Genomic DNA, 24,145 nt, shown 5'->3' with positions numbered 1-24,145 from the left:
CAGTGATTAAAACACAAGGCTGCTTCTCTTTATCACCCCTGCTGCATGTGTAATGTGAGGCTTATGCATATCATCCGAGCGCCTCTCGTGTGATTGAGCAGTTTGCGCTGTCGTCCGGTCTGTACAGTATTCCTCTATGCCACATTGCATCTTCGCTGCAGCCTGCTCTACACATTTGCATTTAAATGAAATTCAATCTCCTCTGCTTTTTACTGTCATGCAGTAAGGCAGCACTGAACCTTACGCACTCCGCATACTCTCTTTGTTCATTTCCTCCTGTTTTCTCTCCTTTTGTTTGTCCGTTTCCTGCAATGGCATGCGTGCGGGAATATAAATAGCTTATATTAAGTTCTGCGTATCTGTAGTCTGTGCCTCTGATGCACACTGGCTACAAGAATGGCATGAGCTTTCTTAAGATAGCAAGCTTTGATCTGATTGGCTGGCTTTACTGCAGAAGTTTACAAGGGCTGCTAATTATTGTCTGCAAGGAACTTTTCTAGTCAAAATGCTACAATCAAAGTTTTGTACAAAGTTTTGATTATAAATAATTAAACAATGAAGAATTATTTGCATGTATTGCACCATTTTGTTTAAATAAACACATATAGCCTATAAATACTAACATTAAATACTATAAGTAATTTTAGGAATAACATTATTATACAGTATATAGCATGAAAAATGCATATTTTGAGATTTGCTAAAGATTTGAAGTATAATAAAAAAAACAAAAAAAAAACATTAAGAATAACTTTGTCAGTGTTCGATGACAGCAAAGTAAAAAATATAAAGATAGAGGAAATGAACATGCACAATTAAATAAAAGTACATATATTATATATATGTACCTTTATGTCTCTATATATCCCAGCTCTACCAAAAACTAAGCAGGGATATTTCATGGTCAGAATAACGTGCAAGTGAACCAGACTTTATGTCAATAGTCAAAAACACAAGTCTGACTATATCAGACAGGCATAGCAGTGTTCTTTTGCGCTTCATTTCTCAAGTGAATGCTCCAGGCACATTGAAATCACATTTTGCGTGGTTTTAAACTCCTAAAATGTCTAATTTCAGCGAGCACACATCCTGCTGTAGTCCTGAAGGGGGTTCTGTCCAGTTCCAGTCTCTGTTGCCCTAACCACCTGTAATCTGGCCAGCATGGGCCCGAGGGAGACCGGTTGCCGGCTGCTTCAGATTGGCTTGTTTGTGCATTCTCCAGAGGGTTTAAACAGGGTTAATGAGCCTCTGGTGCACACGGTCCGAAACCTCCTTACACAAATCGATTTTAGACATGAGAGGCTTTGAAGAGAAACACAGGGGATCATTAACACAGAACGTTAAAATGTGTGGCTCCTGTAAGTTAAAGCGTAGCCTCCAAACATTTGTTTTTCCTTTCTTGGACTTTCTACTTTCTGTTTCTGGTACTATATTTGATTGTCCAGATGTGGATTTGGTACTGGGGGGAGTGAGGGAGTCCACAGTTGAGAACTAAACATGTACACTCTTAGAAGAAAAGGTTTTATTTGGGACCTTAAATGGTTTTGTCATGTGCTTCTTATATACCGGCATAACCTTTAAGGGGTTCCAATCTTTTTATGGATTTATAGTTTTCATTAATTGTTTTTGAATTCATTTTAATTTTGACTGAAATGTATGGATAGAATAGCTCATAAACATACATTTTCACCTTTTTCACACACCTTTAAACAGGAATAAGTCAAGAATTTCAGTATACTGTAAACTGTTTATGAGTGTCTCCAAACTATCAGTAAAATTTGGTTAAATTGTCTGTTACATATTCAGACCCCAGTATAAATACTGTAGATATTACATACGTTTGCTCAGTCCATAATAACACTGTTTCCACGATTGTGGAAAACCTGTACATTTTAGGGAATTGTAATATTGTGTTATGTAAATAAAAAAGGAAATAATGGAAATTTCTGTATTGAATGTATACTTTTCAAGCTGATCTGCTCTAAAATATTTATTATTTCGAAATATTGCTCATGTGGAAAGTAAAACTTGCTCAAAAGGTGTCTGAATTTCGAGAATTTCTTTTTTCAGTGAGTGAATCATTCAAAAACACAATTCAATTGATTAATTTGCAAATAAGTGTGTGTGTTTTTTTATTAATGTAGACATGTAGGAGCCCTGCTCCTTTCATCCGCATCATGCAGGTCACCTGACTGACAATTCACGGACACTATGTCGTAATTGAAAACCATGATTTTGCTGAAAGGAAGTATCCTCCCACTGATTCAATTTTCTAGGGTAAAATAGTGGCGATCATTATAAATGAAGCTAGAGAAGATTGTTGCTATAGGGACAGGAATAAGGCAGCCAATGAGAAGACACCTTGTGTGTTCTGTTGTGACTAATGCGGGTCCTTTACATGCATTCTGTGCAACCTGGTTTACAGTAATGGCTCAGTCTTTATGTATGCTCATTAATTGGGTGGAGTAATTCCCTGTTCATGGAGGTTGTGTGTGTGTGTGTGACGAGTCTCCTGTTGAAAGAAACAGGACAGTTTGCAAAAGAAAGAGGTGTATGTGTGTGTGTTCTTTAGGATTCATCAGATTGACCAGGGTTACGTGACCATCTTTTACTATTATCATTACACCCCTGATGCACCCCAGACAATAATACAAAAGGTCTTGTGGACAGGAAGTGAGCACAAAGAGGCCGCCTAATTTATTTGCACATGCAGTCTATGTAATTTTACACCCAATTCTCTGAAGAAATTATGGAAAGAAGGCACTGTTTGTACTGAACAAAATGTAATTACTTTATTGAAATATGGCACAGGGCTTTTTTAGAGGATTTAGCACATGTGTAGTCAGCAAGAATTACTGTTCACAATTTATTGCACGCCGAACATGAGTTAACGTTATACAATATATTGTGTGGTCTACGTGACATCAGTGGGAAACGAAATATACTGGAGCAAGTTACATTTTTATTAAAGTTTATGAAAACATTGTTTGTTTATTCATTATTTATTTATTTAACTTATGTAGTATTATTATTATTATTGATAAAATCACATTTAATTTTATTTATTTTATGAAATAAACCAGGAAGTTGTATTAACAAGCAAGTCAATTTTGATTTCATGTTGCCTTGAAACTGGATTGTGGTTATGATAAGAATAGCATTTTTCTGCTGCAATAGTGACACAGCTGTAGTGAATTACAGAGGACTAAATGCTCAGCACTCACTTTATTCTCTCTCTCTCTCTCTCTTTTTCAGGTTCTTAAGATTAATTTGATCGGCCACAGGAAAAGAATACTCGCATCACTTGGAGATCGACTGCACGAAGACCCTCCACAGAAACCACCGCGCGCCATCTCTCTAAGGGCGAGTATGAATCAGAACTCCCCTCACACTATGGCTGTTATGTTTTCAGTCAACTATAGAATGATAAATTGAACGTTCATCCTAAATGTAACCCAAAATATATGTTATATTTTATGTTTGTGTGTATGTGTGTGTGTGTGTGTGTCCTGTTCATCAAAATGTTTATAGAGAGAAATGTTTTTAAGAAAACAGAAAATGTCACTTGCTGTGTGATTTGCTCTTATCCTGAGAGCGATGGCATTCTTACGGCCTGATCCGCTCCAGGGATTTAGCTTGATCTTCCAGGCTGGATCAGACAGCTGCTCTTAAACACAGCTAGGCCTCCTCAGCCTCTTTTTCAGTGCTGTCTGACGTAGAAACAGTGGGTCATATGACAAAAAAATTCATTCAAACACAATCAGACTTCGAATGAGAAAGTCCCTAAAGAAAGCTCTCTGTTAGCATTCCCATTCATTCATGGCATTTTCTCCACTAACCACGCAGCTAACCACCCAAAAACCATTCCTCTGTCGCCCTCCCGCAGGAGCCCACCGGGAACCACACTCCCCCTCAGCTGTCCCCGTCTCTGAATCAGGGATACCCCAACGCCGGCTCTCTGGACGTCCAGCATCTCATCATGCAGGCAGACGCCCGACGCAGACGCAACGACAACTACTTCGAGGACGTCCCGCGCTCCAAACTAGAGAGACAGATGGCACAAGTCAGTATGGTGAGTTAGTGCACTTGCGTCTAGTGCACTACTCCCGTCTGCGTGTGTTGGTGTGATCAATTGTGCTTTGTGCACCTTTGTGTCCTGATAGAATCTCAATAAATCAGTGCCATGGTGTGTAAAAGTGTGCTTGCGATTGTGAATGTGTTGTGCAGAAGATCTCTCTTTGTGTGCTTATCAGCGGTGTGTGTGCCTGTGTGTTTTGGCGTGATTGCGAATAGAATGAGTTACTGCACCGAACTTAATGACAAAAGGTTACTCTTACATCCTCTTCCTATTAGCCTTTATCAGTTCCCCCTGCCCTGTGGCTCCATATATCATCACAGAGGAGAGAGAGAGAGAGAGAAAAAGATTGAAAGAGCGACAAAAAGGCTTTAAACCAAATGCTTAACAACCATTCAGTTACATTCTGAACCCTGCGCTCCAGAAATCTATGAGTATCGTGAATGTACTCGTTTAAGTGATAGAATCTATATTTTCAATTTACTCGAGAAAGTTACATATTTGTTTGTTTGTTTGTTTATTTGTTTGTTGGTTTGTTAGTTAGTCAGTCAGCGCTGAAACAAATAATGTTATTAGTACGTTTATAAAAATATTTATTTGAATTATTTATTATTATTATTGTTGTTGTTGTTATTTATCAGTTTTTCCTTCTCTGTGGTTCCATATATCATCACAGAGGGAGGGAGAGACTAAGAAAAAGGTCAGAAAACTATGAAACTGATTATAGCAGATGTACTTGTGTTTACTATTTTTTGAGATTTTTTAGTTTTTGAAAGAAGTCTGTTATGCACATCAAGCCTGCATTTATTTATTTAATAAAAAAACAACAACAAAAAAACAGCAATATTGTGAAATATTATTACCATTTAAAATAATGGTTTTCTATTTTAATATAATTTATTTATGTGACGCCAAGCTGAATTTTCAGCATCATTACTCCAGTCTTCAGTGTCACATGATCCTTCAGAAATCATTCTAATATGCTGATTTATTATAAATTTTGGAAACAGTTGTCCTGCTTAATATATATTTTTTTAACCTGTGATATTTTTTTAGGATGTATGGATTAATAAAAAGTAATTTAAAAAAACAAGCTTTTTTTTTTTAAATAATATATTTTTAATCAGCAAGGATGTGTTAAATTTATAAAAAGTGAGAGTAAAGATTAATATTTTTAGAAAATATTTATATTGTGAATAAATGCTGTTCTTTTTAACGTTTTATTTATCAATGATTACTGAAAAAAGTATCACAATTTCCCAAAATAAATATTAAGCAGCACAACTGTTTCCAACATTGATAATAAATCATCATATTAGAAAATGATTTCTGAAGGATCATGTGACACTGAAGAGCAATGATGCTGACAGTTCAGGTTTGCATCACAGGAATAAATTATATTTTAAAGTATAATAAAATCAATAAAACTCAAACTCAAATAGTAATAAATTGTTTTTTTTCCCCTGTATTTTTTATCAAATAAATGCAGGCTTGATGAGCATAAGATATTTATTTAAAAAACAATACAAATCGTAATGTTTCCAAACTTTTGACCAGTACTATATATATATATATATATACATACATACACATACACAGAGGAAGAGAGGGAACAAATAAATAGATTGAACGAGTGACAAAAAGCCTTTAGAAAAGAAATGCTTAGCAACTATTCAGTTACTGAACCCTGCAGTATATACATTATATTATAGCTTTTGTAACCTAAATGCTGGACCTTGATATAATTACAAACATTTATGTTTTTTTCCCACCCCCTCTCTTCTTTTTTTAGCAAGGGGAATGGTGCGAGCCAATCACGTTACGGCCTCCGAACGAGGCGACATCATCTACGCCGGTGCAGTACTGGCAGCACCATCCTGAGAAGCTTATATTCCAGTCATGTGACTATGAAGCATATGTAAGTATGGGTTTTAAAAGTGATAAATGATGAATGTTTCTCAGATGTTTCTAAAGGAACCAAAAGAACACTTGAAATGTGAATGTACGAGGAATTTAGAAGTGGATGCGGCCTTGGCGGGCTCCTGTAAGCCATCAGACAACGAAAGAGAAAAGCGAACGTGAAAGCTAACTACGAGTCTATTAGTTATTCAGTGGTGAATAATGGTGTTTTAACCTTCAATCAATACATGTTTTTTCAGCTCTCTCTGGGCCCGAGCATCTCTAGTATTAGCTTACATAAACCCACTCTGTTTCCTAGCAACAGCCATATCAATTTGATTGGCTTATTCTCCAGTGCCAAAAACACTGATGGAGTTTATGAACAGAATCCATGCATGTATGTGTGCCTGAACCACAGAGGCCAAAGGTCAAGAGCTTTGTTCCCAGTGTTGAACTGTGAATGAATCAGAAAACTCTCAATCAACTTAAGATTGAGACTTATTTTAGTCTCTTAAACTGGTGATTTTAGACTTAAACTGGTGATTTTAGACTTAAACTGGTGATTCTGACTCTCATGGTTCCTAAAATTAGGTCAGTAATGAGATGCTCACCTGACAATTATTATACTGTACTTTTATTATTGATTGGGTGACCAGACATCCCTTTTTTAGCTCTATTTTTAGTGTCCCGACTTATTATGAAAAAATTATGTTTTGTCCTTTATTTCTTCTTTCGTAAATCGTCTTTGCTAGGTGATCGTAAGGTAGCCATTCTCATCATAGTATATTTTGGTGAACAAAATTACCATCCAATCCCAATTCGTAATCGATGAACTTGCAGTTAGTGAAGGCGGGATATTAGCAAGATCCAGATAGAGTCAGAAGCAGAGCTGTCAAAGAAGCGTGCGTATACATTTAACATTTAATGTTCAGTAAGTTGTGATTATAATGATTGATGTTATATTACTGTATACATTTTTACTTGGCAAATATAATATAAATACAATTAATTAATTAATTAAAATCTAACATATTACAATAAATTAATTATACAAAAAGTAAAATACATCAAATTAAAATATTGACATCTAAAATATCTCAATACAATTAAATAAAAAATAATTTAAACTACAAATACAAAAAGGGATTGATTAATATCATATAGCTGTGATTGATGTAAATCTAAACGAATGGTCTAGACTGGATTTGCTAATAAGATTTTGCGATAGTAGTACAGGTTCTGACAGTAGCGTCCGCCCGTCTTGCCGGTCAACATCTCGGTCTCATCTAGTCGTAAGATGATTGTGTTTTACATTAACAGAATGCTTTCACACCTCAGCATGGTGGATTCCAGATTGCTCTCATGTGAAACACAGTCTGCTGGCTCTCAAGGTTGTCCTTGTCTGATACCCAGCAGTGCAGCGTAACACTTCAGCAGATCACAGCACAACTAAGCTCTTTCCGACCGATCTCTTCCGTTCCTACACACTTCGTTGTACACAGCTACATTTCCATTCAGTTATTGATTTATCTGACAAGTTGTACTCGCAGTGACACACAATCTGTGCACACCTACTGCTGGAAAATAATTAAATGAAAGGATAATCTGAATACTGAGGTGGTCTTATATACATACATTTATATACAGTACATACACACACACACACACACATATACTGTATATGGTTAATTTAATTTAAATTTTTATACTTTTTAAAATTATACAATTAATAAAAATGAATGAGTTTCTCAGTTTCTGATTGTGTTTGTTCTGCAGTATCTGGGGTCCATGTTGGTGAAGGAGTTGCGCGGCACAGAGTCCACGCATGATGCCTGCGCAAAAATGAGGGTAAGAGTCGTGTCACCATGTCTAGTCATCCTCCTGCTGCCCTCAGGTCACTATGACACAGTCATTGAGAAAACAGGACTACGAGAGCACACAGCGTACTTGGGATTTACACTCACGCAAGACAACATTTAGGGAAAAAATCCACAATTATCAAATTTCTCATAACTTCCCACAGTGAATAAATGCATTAACCTAGCTTTACCTCAAAATACCTTTTCTTACTTCAATGGCCCCCGGGCCCCCGTTCCCATTAGATTATTTAACACGGCAGGACAGTTCGCCTGCTCTGTTTTTGAACACCATCTGTTCTCCATCCCGCTCCTTTCTGCTCCCCGCTGCACATTTCGACGAGGCAGAGCAAGTTTGAGACCTGCCGCCCCTTGCTTCTTCACAAACACGTTAATACATTCAGAGGGTGTAAATTTAGGTCCTCTACCTCTCGCTCTTTGTTTCAAGCAGAATATTTTGACAGGTACAGAGCGGTAGAGAGGCGCTGATCCACAGGAAATCCCTGACAGTGAGAGCGAGAGGGGAAATGAGGTCCAGATGAATATATATTCCACTCTGACAGCTGATATGACGGCGTAGGAATATATGAAAATGAATTCTGATTCTCTGAAGTTCATCATTATCCTCGGCCGCATGTGATTTATGCCCCTGCAGCATGAGGTGGTCTCCCAACCTGGTTTTATAGAGGTTTTGGGCACTGGGCGGCTTGGTTTCCACAGCCTGACCAGCTTGACCAGACTGGGTGACCAGCTAAAACCTTTTTTATTCCCAGCAGCTCTATATGCTGTATATATCATCATCAACGTTCAAACCCAACAAGGCCGCGTTTTTTAACAGTGCACAATGTTATTTTGTCCCTTTTTTACTTGTCTCATGAGATGGCCCTCTATCTGGGTTATTGCAGGGTATTGAAGGGCATTATGTGTAAATAATTTAGTGTGTGTTTGAGTTTGTATAAAGCAGATCTCAGTCAGTGTGTGATGGGTCTCATGAATGTTAATGTTGGAGACTGTCTGCTGATCTCTCCTCCTCTCTTTCTCTCCGTAAGAAGTCTACAGAACAGATGAAGAAGATCCCCACCATAGTACTGTCCGTCTCCTATAAGGGAGTCAAGTTTATCGATGCCACTAACAAGGTAATCGTCCGCCGTTACCTGTATAATGTCTCAATAATGGAACTTTCATCTTCCTTTATAAGATAGAAATTAGGGCTGTCAGTCAATAAAAAATGTAATTGAATAATCAATCACAATAAATTGCATGTCATTAAATAATTATTCTGACAAAGTGTTGAATAAATTCTAAGCCAATTTATTAGCTGATTATTTTCCTCTTATGTCTCTCCCTTTCTCCGATGTTTAGAACATCATAGCTGAGCATGAGATCAGGAATATCTCGTGTGCCGCGCAGGACCCTGAAGATCTGTCCACATTTGCGTACATCACCAAGGACCTGAAATCCAGCCATCATTACTGCCACGTGTTTACAGCTTTCGACGTGGTTAGTAGCAGATAATAAATACACCCATGTCTGATAAAGCATCAATAAAAATGAAGCATCCATTAAAGCTCACTTACACATGCGCAATTGTTGCGAACCATGTTTGAGGAATTCCACATTTCATAAATACAAATGAAATTATGAATAATATATTGGTGAAGATGTATTTGATTATCGACTTAAAGAGAACATTTGTCTGAATCATCAAATGAATCTAAAAAATGACCAAAATAAGAGGCAAAACAGAAAGTAGCCTATTGTTATTATATTGTTGATTATTTAAATGTATATTCATTTTATATTTTACTTTTTTTTTGAAGAATCAATGTCTAGTGTCAAGTTCTGAACTATTTTCTAAGATGAGATTGTAAAAATTGTGTGTGAAAACACTTGGTAGGTGTCTGACAAGTCTTCATCCAAACTTAAATGTCACATCTGTATAGTCATTTTAAATACAAACTATACTTTTTGTTATCTTAAAAGGCTATGGTGTTGTTGTTTTTTAAGGAAAATGTCTGTTTAGTGAGCTGATGTCTTCTGTGTTACTTCCTGTCACAGTAACACCACAGAGCTGTCTGTGCATCAGCTAGTCACAACACATGAATTATTGATAACATGCTTAAAGCATGTTTTTAATCATTTAAAAATCACTAAGCTCTGAAATTATGGAAGAAAAGTGGTAAAATGCTGCCAAATGTAGTAGCACTGAATTGAACTCAAATCTTGAAGGGTTTTTGGACATTTTCTCAGCTGATTTGTAACAGCGTAGATCACCACAAGTGTGATTTGCAAGTTGATTTTTGAAAAAGCTCATCTGCGTGTCTGTTTTTTTTTTACAGAATCTTGCCTATGAGATTATCCTGACGTTGGGCCAGGCGTTTGAGGTGGCGTATCAGTTGGCCCTGCAGGCCAGAAAGAGCGGCCACGGGTCATCCACTCTTCCCGAGAGCTTCGACAGCAAACCCTCCAAACCTGTCCCCAAACCTCGCGTCAACATACGCAAGAGTGTGAGTGACTTTGCCTAACACAGCAGCCCGTCTCACCTCATCCATCTGTACATGTGTACGCCTGCACACCTTGTGCCCATATCTGTGTGCGCTCAAGCTGAGTGATGCATCATGGGAAACAGAGCTGCTGGAATTTGAATTTGGAACATTGTTTTAAAACTGACGTTTATCCGCTGTGTGTCAAAAGTTGTTGCTTTTAATTTAACAGTTTAATAACAATATGCTGGTTTGGTGCTCAAGAAACATTTCTTTTTATTATTATCAATGTTGAAAACAGTTGTGCAGCATTAATTTCTTAAAGAAATCTGACCCCAAACTTTTAAATCGGTAGTGTATATTTAAATGATACCAAAACATTCATTTGTTTATCATAGCCACCAAAGCTTTTTTTTTTTTTTTTACGTGGCTGGCTTGTGTATTTTCCAATTGTTTTCAAGCAAGCAAAGCGTCTCAACTGAAGAAAATAAACGCTGGCTAAAAACGCTTTGGTGGACATGTGGCCATATTCTTTTATAATATTGCTATGATATATTCTTCATATTAAAATTTTAGCTACAACATGACAGATAAATACTTTAAATGAATGGTTGTGTTGCACGTTATAGCTCGCATCTTAACACCGTAGAATCTATAGTAAATGTCATTTAAATTGATTGTACGGTTTCTGTTTTTTATTCCTAACTTTGTATTGCTATTTTATTTTAGTGGGCTTATCAAGTGAGTAAGCCGAAAGCAATGAGCGATTTTTGTGTAATTTTTTTTATTTGAATAATATTTCCTTATTAGCAATTTGACATTTATGCCATCTAAAGACCTCTGGTGAATGAAATCAGAAACCTTTGGAAACCAATCTGGCCCTCATCCTAAAATGAGTTTGAGAACTAAAAACAGCACAGACGAACATAGACTTATTAGCCATTTATTGATTTCGATGTTTGCATGATTGTCTGTTTAGGAGCACGTGTGAATTTTTAAACCCAATATTGAGAAATGCGTGTTTGGCAGTATTGCAATAGATTGACTTCCTCTCGGTGAAAGTTTGTTTGTACGCACGCCAGCGCGTGTGTGTCGCAGCCTGTCCTGAGGGACGGAGAGGTGAGTGTTTGATCTGTAAACGGCACACTCCATCTCCTCTCCCTTCAGTGCGTTTAAGGATGAAAGAGATTGATGAGGGCTGTTTGCACAGAGCTCCGGCAAGTGGCTTCCTCCAGGGCAGTCTTCCTCTCCATCTGCCCTCGTCCCAGTGCCCCCAGAGCGGGCACGGTGCCTCTCTCTCCCCCCTGCCACCAACAGGGATATTACCACTCTCTGGACAAGGGCCCAGAATAGGTGGGAGCTCGTCATAAAAATAAAACACACCCTGCCTGTTGGAGTTAGATTACACGCAGGACAGAAACGATGGATGTCTGGATTTAAAAAAAACGGTTGCATTTGGAGTCCAGCCTGCAGACATTACCCTCTTTTAATGAGAAGCCTAACTTCTCTATCTGTTTTAAAGGCCAGATCACGGTCCACATAAAATGTGATATAACCGTATAAATACTGGGCTCACTTTAAATTGAGCTGTGGTGTAGCAGACACCATGCATGCCCGGTAAGATACGGTGCTCAAATGGACTTTGTAGATTCAAATTCGGCTCGCAACATTTTCAGATCCTGTTCTCCTTTTCTCTTGTGCCATTCAATCCTGTTCTAAGAAGTTTTCGTTAACATCCAGTCCCAGGTTTTCTCTCTACACTTTTTCTCTATACTGGCCTTTTAAAAAAACTATAAATAAAGCTACTAAATTTCTCAAATTTCTGGTCGGTGAAACTACATTGGATTTTGTGCCTTTTTGCCAACTTTTCTGTGTGAAATAATAGTTTGTTACTGTTGACGTCCCATCTGACATAAAAAGAGGATCATCTTCTTAATTCCTTCCATTAATCAATTACATCACATACAGGCTTATCAAATATTATAAATAATGCATAAACTTAGAATATATTATAAAGGCCTGGTTTCACAGACAGGGCTTAAATAAAGCCAGGATTAGGCCTTAGTTAAGCTACTTTATAAACGTGCCTTTGAAAAAAACACTACTGGTGTGCATCTTGAGACAAAACATTGGCACTAAAATATTTTAAGATATTGAGTTATTTGATTAAGACAGCTCAAACATGCATTTTAGTCTGGGACTGGTCTCTGAAACCAGGCAAAAATGTACCAAATTAATCATATAGTGTATATATATTTAAATATATATATATATATATGTGCGCACATATCCTGACCTTTTAAAGCACCCACATTTGGATATATACTGTGATCTTAGTAACACAAACAAACTACAAATATATCATGATCTCATCTCAATATCTATCTGAATCAGTTCATGAAATCGCAGGCTGTGTTAATAACTCAACTAATCCCTTCTGAATAGTGCTTATGTGACAATTTACGTAAGAATGGATTTATGAATGATTAGCGCACATTTGTTCTGCTTGTTTTTTGTGAATAATGCCCATTGTGTGTGCGTGTGTGTTCACCCTGAACACTAACAGCATTCTCTACGGCTGTGTGTGGTGTACTCGGATATTGATTTTCCCTTGTGTAGGAGAAATTGTTCATTATGTTGCGGCACCTCTTCTCCATATGGACACGATACGCTGTGTTGCTCCATGAGAACGGAATCCTTCTCTCTTCTGTTCATCTCCATGTGTCCACTCCTGCAGTCGGTTGAATGCACTGTATATGGGTGATTAAGGGTATTTTTGACTACCGGTACATGAAGTCTTGAAAAATGAAAGCTCTTCAAAGTGTTCCACAGTGTTCTGGCAGCTAATCTGCTATAGATTACTACAAACTTCTCAATGTCAAGCCTTTTGGAAAAAGTAGTTAGCTTCACTATAAACTACTAGCAAAAAGGGGTATTTAAAATATGTATTTATGTATACAGATAAAATCTTTAACTTTAACACTTTGGGTCCAATTCTCACTATTAAGTTTCTTATTTGCATGCATATTACTATGATATTGGCTGTTTATTAGCACTTATAAAGCACATATTAATGCATTATTCTGCACGACCATATTCTACATCCCTTATTCTTACCCAATACATAAACTTAACTACCTGACTAACTATTAATAAGCAGTAATTAGGTGATTATTGAGGCAAAAGTCGTAGTTAATAGCGAGAAATTGACCCTAATCTAAAATATTATCAAAAAATCTAATTTTAAAAATCTATAACAGATACATTTACACTAAATAACCATTCTTATTTATGTAACGGAGTCATTTACAGCCGAGTATAATTAAGTAAAGAGAGTGAACAACAGCATTTAACTTATTCAAAAAAGTCATGGGTAAAGGACAAGCCCAAAATAATCTGATTCTTGCTAATGTTTAATTTCAACACACTTAAAACTTCCTCTAATTAAAGAATCACCCGTGTGTGTGTGTGTGTGTGTGTGTGTGTGTGTGTGTTTTCACCTTCCCAAGCTTTGACCTCTGTGACCTCTTTGTTCCGCCTCTAGGTCATATCCCTCTCTAGCCGCTGGTCCCTGGGACATATTTTCACCCCCCACCGTCCTCCTCTTCATCCTTCTCCTCTTCCTCATACCTCCCGACTCCTCCATCCTCCACATAAACTTCACTTTCAGGTCTTCTTGCATCTTCCGTTCCTTTATTTCTTTCCCCCTTTTTATTTTTAGGGCTGTCAATGACTTCATTTATTTGTGTTATTTGATTAGTCACACTAAATTAATAGGCCATTTCTTTCTTTGTTTTTTTAATTTTTCTCAACCTTTCTCTTTTTCACTTAATTTATAAAAGGAAAATTCCTGGTGAAATAAATAATTGTAACATCCTTAAAACAACGACGAAAAAAAGAAAACATTAATTCATGCGCAATGGAAGTCTGTGGGGCAACAGCTTCAGTATGAACTTGCCCCACAATAAAAGCATAATTGGTTGTTGTTGTTGTTTTTTTAAACAACTGCGACAAGAGAAATTATTTTCTGAGGTAATTGACACTCTCTCTCTCTCTCTCTCTCTCTCTCTCTCTCTCTCTCTCTCTCTCCCTCTCCCTCTCTCTCTCTCCCTCTCTCTCTCTCTCTCTCTCTCTCTCTCTCTCTCTCTCTCTCCCTCTCTCTCTCTCTAACCCAGAAATATTCCTTTAACTGATTTCATTATTCATTATTTAACTTTGTTTTGTTCGTTTGTTCTCTTCTTTGTCTGAATCCCTCTTTCCTGTCGTCCTCTGACGGTCTGTCCTTCCAGAACATCGGCTGACTAAACAGGGATAGAAATATTTCAGCATCTCTTATCCAAGACACAAACTCATCGTTCCCTGAGAGCGTTATCAAACCATTAAGCTCCTTTTCAGGTCGATGCCTCATACTAGAGGTTTATTGCGTAAGATTAGGGAATGTTCCTTTTTTGAAAGCATTTGGATGTGGAGAAGAATGAAGCTGGTGTGGGTGTGTGCATGTGTGTGTTTGAGAGCAGTCAGAGGTAGCCAGGAAGAGCGAGGATTATGTTATTTAATATTCATGCGGCTGCATATGGAAAAACCTGATAAAGAACTCAAGACAAGCCAACAGCAGACGTAAAGGACTGTGCGTTTGTGTGCGCATGTGTTCGTTCCTGTAGAGATTCACGTTTCTGAGCCATGTATAGCTCAGCTTTATGTGGAGCAAGGCTGAGCTGCCGTGGCAACAAGGAACAGTGTTTTGATTGGTTGATAAAGATGTACTAGTTGTAGGGTAGTTTTGACCACAGCAGATCTGCAAGATGGATTTTATGTCACCCATACTTAATATAACAAATGAATTAGTTTGATGTTACAGGTTTAAAAAAAAAAAGAATTGTGTAATGTGGAGTTATTTCACAGTTTTTGTGTTGGTGTGACAGTCAGATTGCCATGCGGTTAACCAATCACATCACACACCTCTCTGATTGGCTGTCAATGTTTTTATTGATCATCAGCTGGAAAAAAAATCATTCTGATTCCAACGATATCGTTTCTCTGTGCCGATATCGTTATATCTGTGGTGTGTGTGAACTCAGCTATTCTTTAATATTGAGAACGATTTTATAGTTATCGTCCTTGGTGTGAACGGGTAAATTACTTCAGATTCCATATGAGAAACCGAATATGATATAACTATAAACTTATTATTATCATTAATATTGTAAATAATATAATTAATATGAATAATATAGGTAACATTGTTAATTAGTTTGTGTTAGGAATCATTAACTAGCAACATTACTTTTTCAGCATTTTCAATGTAGATTCCTGATCATTTCTACGCTTTTGTGTAAATTTAAAATAGTTGATGTATTATAAATGAAGATGAACCTTTTAAAGATTTTATTAACCTTTTAAAGAAGACCTCGGGTCTTTATCGACCGGGGACATCATTCACTACACTCCCCCTCATTTATTTTTAAAGTTAGACATCAACCTTCTTAGTTTTCCCTCAATGTATTTATTATAAACAATATAACAATAAAGAAATGTATAAAATATATATTTTTTTTTTTAAGTGTATAGGGTCGCTAGCGACCCGAGGTATGTAATAGTGTAAGTATATATTTTTTCTGCGCAACAATAAGTAAAATTCACCTTTATTCCTGTCTGATACACAATGATGATGTGAAGTTTCACTCAAAAATATCACAACTTGTATCTTCAGCAAAACTTGAAACGGCGAAAGCGGGTACTGTATGCAATCCGATATTAGTGTCACTGTCACTTGATGGTGGACGTTTAACAAATGTTAAGCAATTGAACCTTGTTGTAAAGTGTTACTATAATATTATTCTTTTCAACATTAATGGAAATTGACCAAATGAGAGTTTCATCCATGTTTGATTTTTAGCCAGGAGGTCAATTTGTGCCGTTTATATCCCGTTTAGGTCAAACTTCTTTTCGCTTAGGTCTTCAAAACTGTTGCACCTACTGACCCGCTGTCTCTTTCTCCCGTGTGCACCTCAGATGGAGCAGCCCTCAATGGATCAAAAGGGCCACGCAAACGTCCCATGGATAGTCGAGCCAGGACAGGAAGCCAAAAGAGGAGCCAACACCAAGTATGAGACCACTATTTTCTAATATACACCCAAAATACTGTCCACTCCTGTGTGTGTGCCTTACAGAGAGCGCCCTCTAGAGGCCCCCCACGGAGCCACGGGCCCAGTGACCTGTGACAAGCCCGCGTCTCTCCGCCCGGCCAAGCCCGCCCGTTTACCGTGGCTTCTGCATGATGACGCTGCCGCTGTCTATTCTCTCCTTCGATCTATTGCCCCGCTCTTTCTCTCTATCTCTTGATCTCTCTCGCCCCCCCTCACCCCTCTGGCCGCAGCACGATAAGGGAAGGTCAGCCTTCAGGCCGCCACGCTGCCGATCCTCCTCCAAAACACACAAAAAAGTGTTGCAAGGGGTTGTTTTTCATTCAATTTTTCCCCCATCTCCTCTCTTTTTATTTCTCCTTCCCTCCGTTCCTCGCTATTCTTTCCTCGGCTTCTCCGGGAAGCGCCTCTTAAGCCTTTCCCCACTTCCCCCTCGACTGCTTGAATGACAACTTAAACCGTAATGCTGCTACAAGCCTTATAAACACAAATGTTGTTTGTAGAGTCGGAATTTGCTTTCTTTCTTTCTTTCTTTCTCTCTGACTAGACAGCATAGGGTTAGCGAGAGCGCAGGCACACGGGCGGGAAACGGAGAGATTTTTGTGAGGTGGGGCATTCAAAACGGCTGGCATAGAAGCGGAGATTGGACTTCACCCAAAGGACATTTTGCTTGAGTTGTTTCGTCTCGTAGCGAAGTTTTCATTTTTAGAACCAGCGCTTGTCGGAGAGAAAAAAAAAATAACTGTAATTTAAATTCCCTTATTTTAGGGGAGATTTTTTTCCTTTTTTTTTTCTTAAACAGCACAAGAGTTACGAGCTTGTTTTAGTAAGTCAAAACGTAAAGGTAATTTGTGGACGCAGAAGTTTGTCGGATAGCATTTAAAGGAGTCTTATTTTACGACGAGACATCCGCCAAAAAAATTGTCTCTCAAATCGCGCGTTTTCCTTCCTTTCCAAATTTTTTTTTTTTCCTGTTGTGTTTTCTTTCTTGCCCTTTTTTTTGGTGTTGCCTATGAATGAAAACCCGAGAAAACCGAGCCAGTCCTGAGACATGCAGTGTAGTTGATGGAAAGCATGCAGTCCATGTGAACTGGAGAAGGGGGGGCTTTTTTTGATGGACACTTTGGATAAGTGATGTGATTTTATTCACAGGGCAATGGCGGACGCCCATGTCTATTACAGTGGAATTCAGAGAATGTAGCCTGCCCCTAACATGGACCCTCAGTCTCACATGCATTGCAAATAAGGACCGCAAATACGGAACCTAAAAGCGTCACCGGAGCCTCTCGTAACGCATGTGTAAGGATTCGCACGAGGACTTTTTCAACTGGGACTTATTCTGCGCGTACAAGGACTGCCGACGTGGACCCGTGGCCTTTTAACGAAACACTCGCATGCACGCGCACACATACACACTTACTGCATAAAAACAACAGGAGGAGACTGTGGGAATTGAATGTACACTTTTCAAGAGGCAGCGATTCGAGTTGCGTTCTAAAGGACAGCGGCCGTCACAGAACTTTGTCGCGAGAGAGACGGATCGGGGAAAGGCGAGAACCGTCTCGCTACGGCAACTCGAACACACTACATTGACTTTTCACTAAATATCTAGTCCAAAATACCATGGCATGTCTGGACTGGGATAGAAACGGACTTTTACATGAATTGCTGTATTTTTCTTTTCTGTTTTCTTTCTTTCTTTCTTTCTCTCTTTATTTTGTTTGTTTGTGGTTATTGATCTAAAAAAAATGAATATGCACAATGTGAACGAACTCATTGCACTGGACAACCATGAAATGGATGCGTCTCGTGCCAAAAACACTACAGAACGGTTGTGAACTCGATTGGCGGCGCCATGCAGATTATTATTGATATATACTGTTTAATAGAGAACTATATTACCATTACTGTAATATTTACAATTATTATAATTATTCTTATTGTGCAATTCTTGTCTGATGTTGTCTTAACGTTACATTATTTTTATATGACGCGTCAAGCTTGAATTACGCAGCCATCCGGAAAAAAAAACAAAATCTTGTAGTACTACAGAGGAACCGAATGTGTGGATGGCTCCACTTGTGTTTCAGATGAAAATATAAAAACAGATCTTATTTTCACTCATTGTCACTGTAGAATTTTGCCACAGTTCTGTAAATAAATATTTTGTTGACTCATTGTTCATATATGTTATTAAAAAAACAAACCAAAAAAAAATTTATAAAGAATGACAGAATAAAAAAAACAATCCAATAAATTACATTGGGAAACAAGGTACAAAATTTTGCAGGCAGGTCAAAGTTCAACACATTATAACAAGGTATGAGCAACCGGTGGATTTGTGACATCATTGCGGACTAACATGTGTAGATACTGTAGGCTTGGGCTTCCAGCACACAGATTTTGTAAGTTTGGTCTTTATTTATATTCTTGCAAAGCACACGGAATAAATCCGGATTGTAGAACCATTGTCCTTTCTGTGGCCTTCCTTCCTTCCTTTCTTTCTTGTTTTTATTTTATTTGTCCATCTATAGAGTGGTGCATGGATGACTTCAAAACCCGGTAGACTAATTTGCCACTGGAGATTTTCAATGGTATTTTATAATGGGGTTTTTCAATTTATGAGTAAAATAAATCCTGTGGTAAACATAACTTGATGATACTTTGACGTTGTGTTGCACAACTTACTCTGCACTTACTCACACTCCAAACTGTCTTATCTAGTTACTCATTCGAAACAGTTTGGGGTGTGTGAAGTGTACGTTGTACAACACAACCCCATTTTAAAAGGCCATTGAAAAATCTCCAGTGGCGAATTAGTCTTCTGGGTTTTGAAGTCATCCCTGCACCACTGCATTGTCTTATGTAACTCACTGTTGAATTGTTCTACCTCTTGTTGTTTCTATCAATGTACCACCCACCCACCCATCAATATTCTATCTCCATCCATCGGTCGGTCGCTCTATCTACCTGTTGTATTTCTATGTAGGCCTATATCTAATGATTGTTTGTATTATTTATTTGTGAATGTACTTATCAGTGGCCTCTGGGGAGCTGGCACAACTGTAAGACAGGGAGTGTGTTAAAAGATGTGTTCTGATAAGGACTTGAGTGTGAGTTTCTGGATAATATCTCCCTCAGGCTGGGTGACATACGGTTCACTTCTCGTGCACTCTGTTTCCATGGAGCTCGTATCTTTCTGTTTAACACAACTCGGTTACGTTGCAGTAACAGATCTGGAGACACACAGCCAGCATAAGACAATAGACTCGGAAGAAGCAACACCTAAAGAGCGAGCAGTTGTAGCCTACTACTCGAATCATAGCGACGATCGTTACGTTGAAAGATTACTTGGTTGTTTTACTTTATAGTTCGTATAAACTTTTAAATCAAACAATAGAGAAGTTCATGCTTTTCTGTGAGATGTACATCCAACAGACATTTATAGCCTCGATTTCACCTGCAGCGCGTTTTACTCCCCAATCTGTAAAGCGTTTACTGCATCTTTCTGTCAAGAGCCTTATAAATCAGACGGCGTTTCAAGAGGCGTTTACATCAGAGATCATCACATCAACTTTTATCAAATATCCTTCACTCTCCATTTCTGTTCTCACAACAAAGATAGAACGAGAGAGATAATAGTCTCGCGTCCCAGATGGTGCGTATCCCGAAGCCTTTGACTAAATTAAGCGTCAGGGGATAACCATTTATGTAATTATCTTACAGATCAATTAATTAACACTTACAGAATGTGCCAGATAGATTTCTGCAGCGATATCAAAATAAAGTAGGCTTTATGATCGTTCAACTAGTTCAGTCATGTTGATATAAAAAGAACAAAGAGAGATGTGCGAGAGCCCAGAATATGTGAGAACTGGGCCAGAGCTTTAGGAACACAATATCAAACTGTAGGGAGCAAAAACAACCCTCACCTAGCATTCATCCGCTCTGACGAAAACAACAAACTGCGCTTACCTAATGTAAGCAAATATTGAAGATTAAGATCATTCCAAAGTAAAGCTATATCCACCACTAATCTTATGTGGCTACAGCTCTGGTATGTAAACCTAACCCAATACGTATTTCCTAAAAGAGGCTATTATTTGTGTGCTAATGAGCATTTTAAGTGTATATACTTTAGTTATGTCCTGTGTTGAAGGACTGCTTGCCAACAGATAGCATTTAGCAAAAGCGAAACATGAATCAACATTTGAAACCCATTTTACTTTTGTAATGTTGAAGTCGAAAAGACGACGTGGGTTCCCTCTGCAGATTTCTAGTGGGCTCTTAGGCATGGGTTCTGTTTGCATGTAAAATCAGGTGTGTGGTTAATATTAGTTTTGCTCATCATCAACATTAGAATAGTCAAAAGGTGCATTGGCGCCACGTCGTAATTGCCGTAACAATTCTGAACTGTGAACAAGTTCTGTGTAGAACTTGTAATTACAACATGTAAACTATTACTTTTCTGAGAGCTACAACTTGTACCATGTGGCCGCTGTACCACCTGACCACTGCAGATCACCCGAAATGAAAATTCTGTCATCGTTTACTCATCCTCAAGTTGTTCCAGACCTGTATGAGTTTCTTTCTTCTGCTGAACACAAAAGAAGGTACGGTATATTGAAGAATGCTTGTAACCAAACAGTTGTGGGGCATCGTTGACTTAATGGTTACCCACATTCTTTAAAATATCTTTCTTTGTGTTCAGCAGAACATAGAAACTGGTGTGTTCGACTTGAAGCGCGCAGACCAATCGGTGAAACACATCAAAGTACCGAGAGAGCGATTCGAAAGCATATTTATGACAATTAATGGTGTGAATGCAGAAATTGCTCAAACATCAAAACAACAAAAGTAGGCTTATCTGTCTTTAGGCAAGTTTCTAACTAAAGTTGCTATATAAATATCGCAATTGTTGTCCTAATTGTGTAGTCAGCGGCATGAAAATATGCCTGTATGTGTTTTATTTTTTCCCCTGCAGCATCAGCAATGAATCATTCCCAAAACTACCAGGAATATGTGTATAAAGAAAGTAAATTTGATTTCATGTTGACTTCATCACACAGGTAGTCTACTACGCATAGAAAGTAGGTCTATGTATAAAAACATGCCAAAGATGCAAGAGTCCCATTGTAAGGTAAGGAGTAAACTAGTCATCCTATAAAACGCCATGATGAAGTTGTCAGTCAGTCTTAGTTTTGTGTCATATGAATAAGCTGGTGTGCGTTTCCCTTTCACTCTTAGGGGGCTTTGACACCGGGCAAGTTTGCCGCGGTCTGAATCTGAGTGTGATTGTTCCCGGCCGCCCGTGTCGTATCGTCTGACTGCGAAACAAGGATTGAAGAGGTGAAAAGTGAAGGAAGAGCACCGCACAGCGAGGGGGCTCTTGCTCTAGAAGAAAGGGTCTAGCGATGTCCTGATTTCGGCTGGCTACCATGGCGCACTCTTGTATCCGCAAGACAGCTTTCACATGAGCAATTTTTCACGTGAACCTTGCTCACTTTCAAAAAGAAACTGACCCGTTTAAAGCTCCGAAAAGGTCAAATGTTAGTAAATGAATTTGGAATTATAATATTTGCTCAAGTTCTCCCTTTAACAGATATAATTGAGGCTCCCAGGCGGTCAAACATTCTCAGAAGTAACCAACGCTTTCGGCATCTAGAAGCAGTGGAAATTGCCGGTGTAATTTTTGTTATATATTTTGAACCCGACCTCACCATTCCGTCGACCCGTTATTACCTCTGTTATTACCTTTGAAAACACTGACGTGTGCCGAAAGTTCAGATGCAATAACAACTGTTCTTTTTGTGGGGTCAAAGTCATCGGTTACCCCTGCCCGAGGTGAGACGAAAGGGCAATTTTGGGAGGATGCCCAGCATCCTAAAACCAGCTGCCATGGCAACACTGGCCACAAGCCCATTTGGGGCTTCACCTCCTCTGCCGTCCACGACGGGAGAGGCGAGAGAGAAACGACAGCTGCCGAAGAGCTACATTCATCTGTCAGCGAGGCCAGATGTGAATCAAGAGGGGGCAGACTTTTAGCCGAAGGAGCGATCTAGAAGGAAATATGTTCCTTAGTAACACAAGAACGAGGCATATTTAGGTCGAGTCCTTTATCTGTCAGACCGCATTGCACTCCTGACTCGACACATTTGGGCGTTAAAGGCCAAAGGCAGCTCAGGGTGACAGCCTGCAGTGCCAAAAGGCCTTTAGTAACACACTTACATGCGGTAGGATGACAAACACTGTGTGTGGACAGCAAGGTTTCCGAAACTTTTTTTGGGTGAAGCATTCCTTTAACAACAAAGGTGTATTTCTTCCGCAAATGACGTTTGCTCGGACAGCTTCAGGATCGCGTCCAAAGCTCCGCAGGCATGGCTTTGGCATCTGCTCTCTCTCTGCTTGGCCCTGCTCCACCTGACCTGATGAGAGCGAGCAATAAAGTAGCCACTGACACTGAGAGCAGCTGACAGGAACCGTTCTCAGGCCAAGCTTTGGGTAGCTGGGATTGCACATGATACGAGTAAGAGCAAGCAAAGCCTTGTACAAACTGCATGTCCATTCACAATTGGCAGGTACTGATCTTGTGCTTTTGAAATTAAATGGTTAAAAGGGTTTGAGTGGCACTTCTGTTGAAAAAAAAGAACCTTTGAAGTTGGATTGTGTAAAATATATAACGAGATTCCTGCTCATATCCTTCTAACATTTCATGTGGTTGAGAATTTGCACTAGGTATTTTTTGGGTGTAACTTGCTGGTAAGTGACTTTTACTTACTACCAAGATTTACTTACTCAATACATGTGTATGTGAGAGTGTTGAATGTCAGGTAATATTGGTTAGCAATAAAACTGTAGAGCAGGGGTGTCCAATCCTGCTCCAGGAGGGCCATTGTCCTGCAGAGTTTAGCTCCATCTAACCTCAACTCACCTGCAAGTTTCTAGTCTGCCTAGAAAGACCTTGATTGGCTGGTTCAGGTGTGTTGAATTGGAGCTGAACTCTGCAGGACAGTGGCCCTCCAGGAGCAGGATTGGATGTACCTGGTGTAAATGCATCTGATCATATTTAAATCCACTCCACAGACTTTTATGGGCAATCAGTGCAGAAAATTAAAGTGTAGATTTTGTGCAGGCATGCATAGGTTGTGGTGATCAGGACAAAAAACATTCTTTAAAAAAATGGTTTGAAATGTGTAGTTGAGAAACAAATCAAAATGATCTGTGTGCTTGAATAATCAATATATCCTGTGAATAGAAGAGAGAACATCACCTGCACAATTCCAAACATCAGTTATTATGTATGTAGAGGGCCAAAAAAAATCTTGACTCGGTAGAAGGTAGGTTGCATTGGGTGGGCTGTGGGATGCTAAGATGGGTTATGTAATGGTTTGAGAAAGTGTGTGTGTGTGTTTCACTTGCACCTCCATCAGCATTTCAGCAGAACATAAAAGGTGAGAATGTAGTGGAGGAAAACCTGTACAATAAGATGCAGCTTCCTGCAGTTAGGTAACCTTAACAAAACAGCTATCTTTAATGATTGACCATTTTTGATGAATTATAATAGCTGGTTGAGGACTGTCCAGGAACCTGATTGGGCACCCGTTTTCATGCAATGAGTGAGACTGTAGGTGTGTGATTTGAACAAACCTCCATTATTCAGTACATGTAGTAAAGGGTCTGCACAGACCT

The 24,145-nt window shown here is 38.7% G+C and overlaps 1 protein-coding gene across 15 annotated transcripts in view; it reads left to right on the top strand.

Annotated features, from left to right (window-relative positions):
- The window catches only part of anks1b (ankyrin repeat and sterile alpha motif domain containing 1B), a 153,333-nt gene extending 134,407 nt beyond the window's left edge, over positions 1-18,926 (top strand). For 6 of the 15 annotated variants that reach the window (XM_079624178.1, XM_079624189.1, XM_079624191.1 and 3 more), the window contains 10 exons: positions 3,256-3,363; positions 3,887-4,072; positions 4,752-4,775; positions 5,868-5,993; positions 7,751-7,822; positions 8,880-8,966; positions 9,193-9,330; positions 10,170-10,337; positions 16,326-16,417; positions 17,609-18,926. In XM_079624178.1, the coding sequence (XP_079480304.1) occupies positions 3,256-3,363; positions 3,887-4,072; positions 4,752-4,775; positions 5,868-5,993; positions 7,751-7,822; positions 8,880-8,966; positions 9,193-9,330; positions 10,170-10,337; positions 16,326-16,417; positions 17,609-17,657 (1,050 nt within the window). In that variant the 3' untranslated portion in view covers positions 17,658-18,926. The remainder of the gene's footprint in view (positions 1-3,255; positions 3,364-3,886; positions 4,073-4,751; positions 4,776-5,867; positions 5,994-7,750; positions 7,823-8,879; positions 8,967-9,192; positions 9,331-10,169; positions 10,338-16,325; positions 16,418-17,608) is intronic. The other 9 variants (XM_079624187.1, XM_079624190.1, XM_079624180.1 and 6 more) reach the window with 4 other exon arrangements.
- The last annotated feature ends 5,219 nt before the right edge of the window (positions 18,927-24,145 follow it).

The sequence above is a fragment of the Phoxinus phoxinus genome (genome assembly GCF_949152265.1).
Source record: "Phoxinus phoxinus genome assembly, chromosome: 9".
Classification (NCBI taxonomy): Eukaryota; Metazoa; Chordata; class Actinopteri; order Cypriniformes; family Leuciscidae; genus Phoxinus; species Phoxinus phoxinus.
This window is presented reverse-complemented; position numbering and strand designations above follow the sequence as displayed.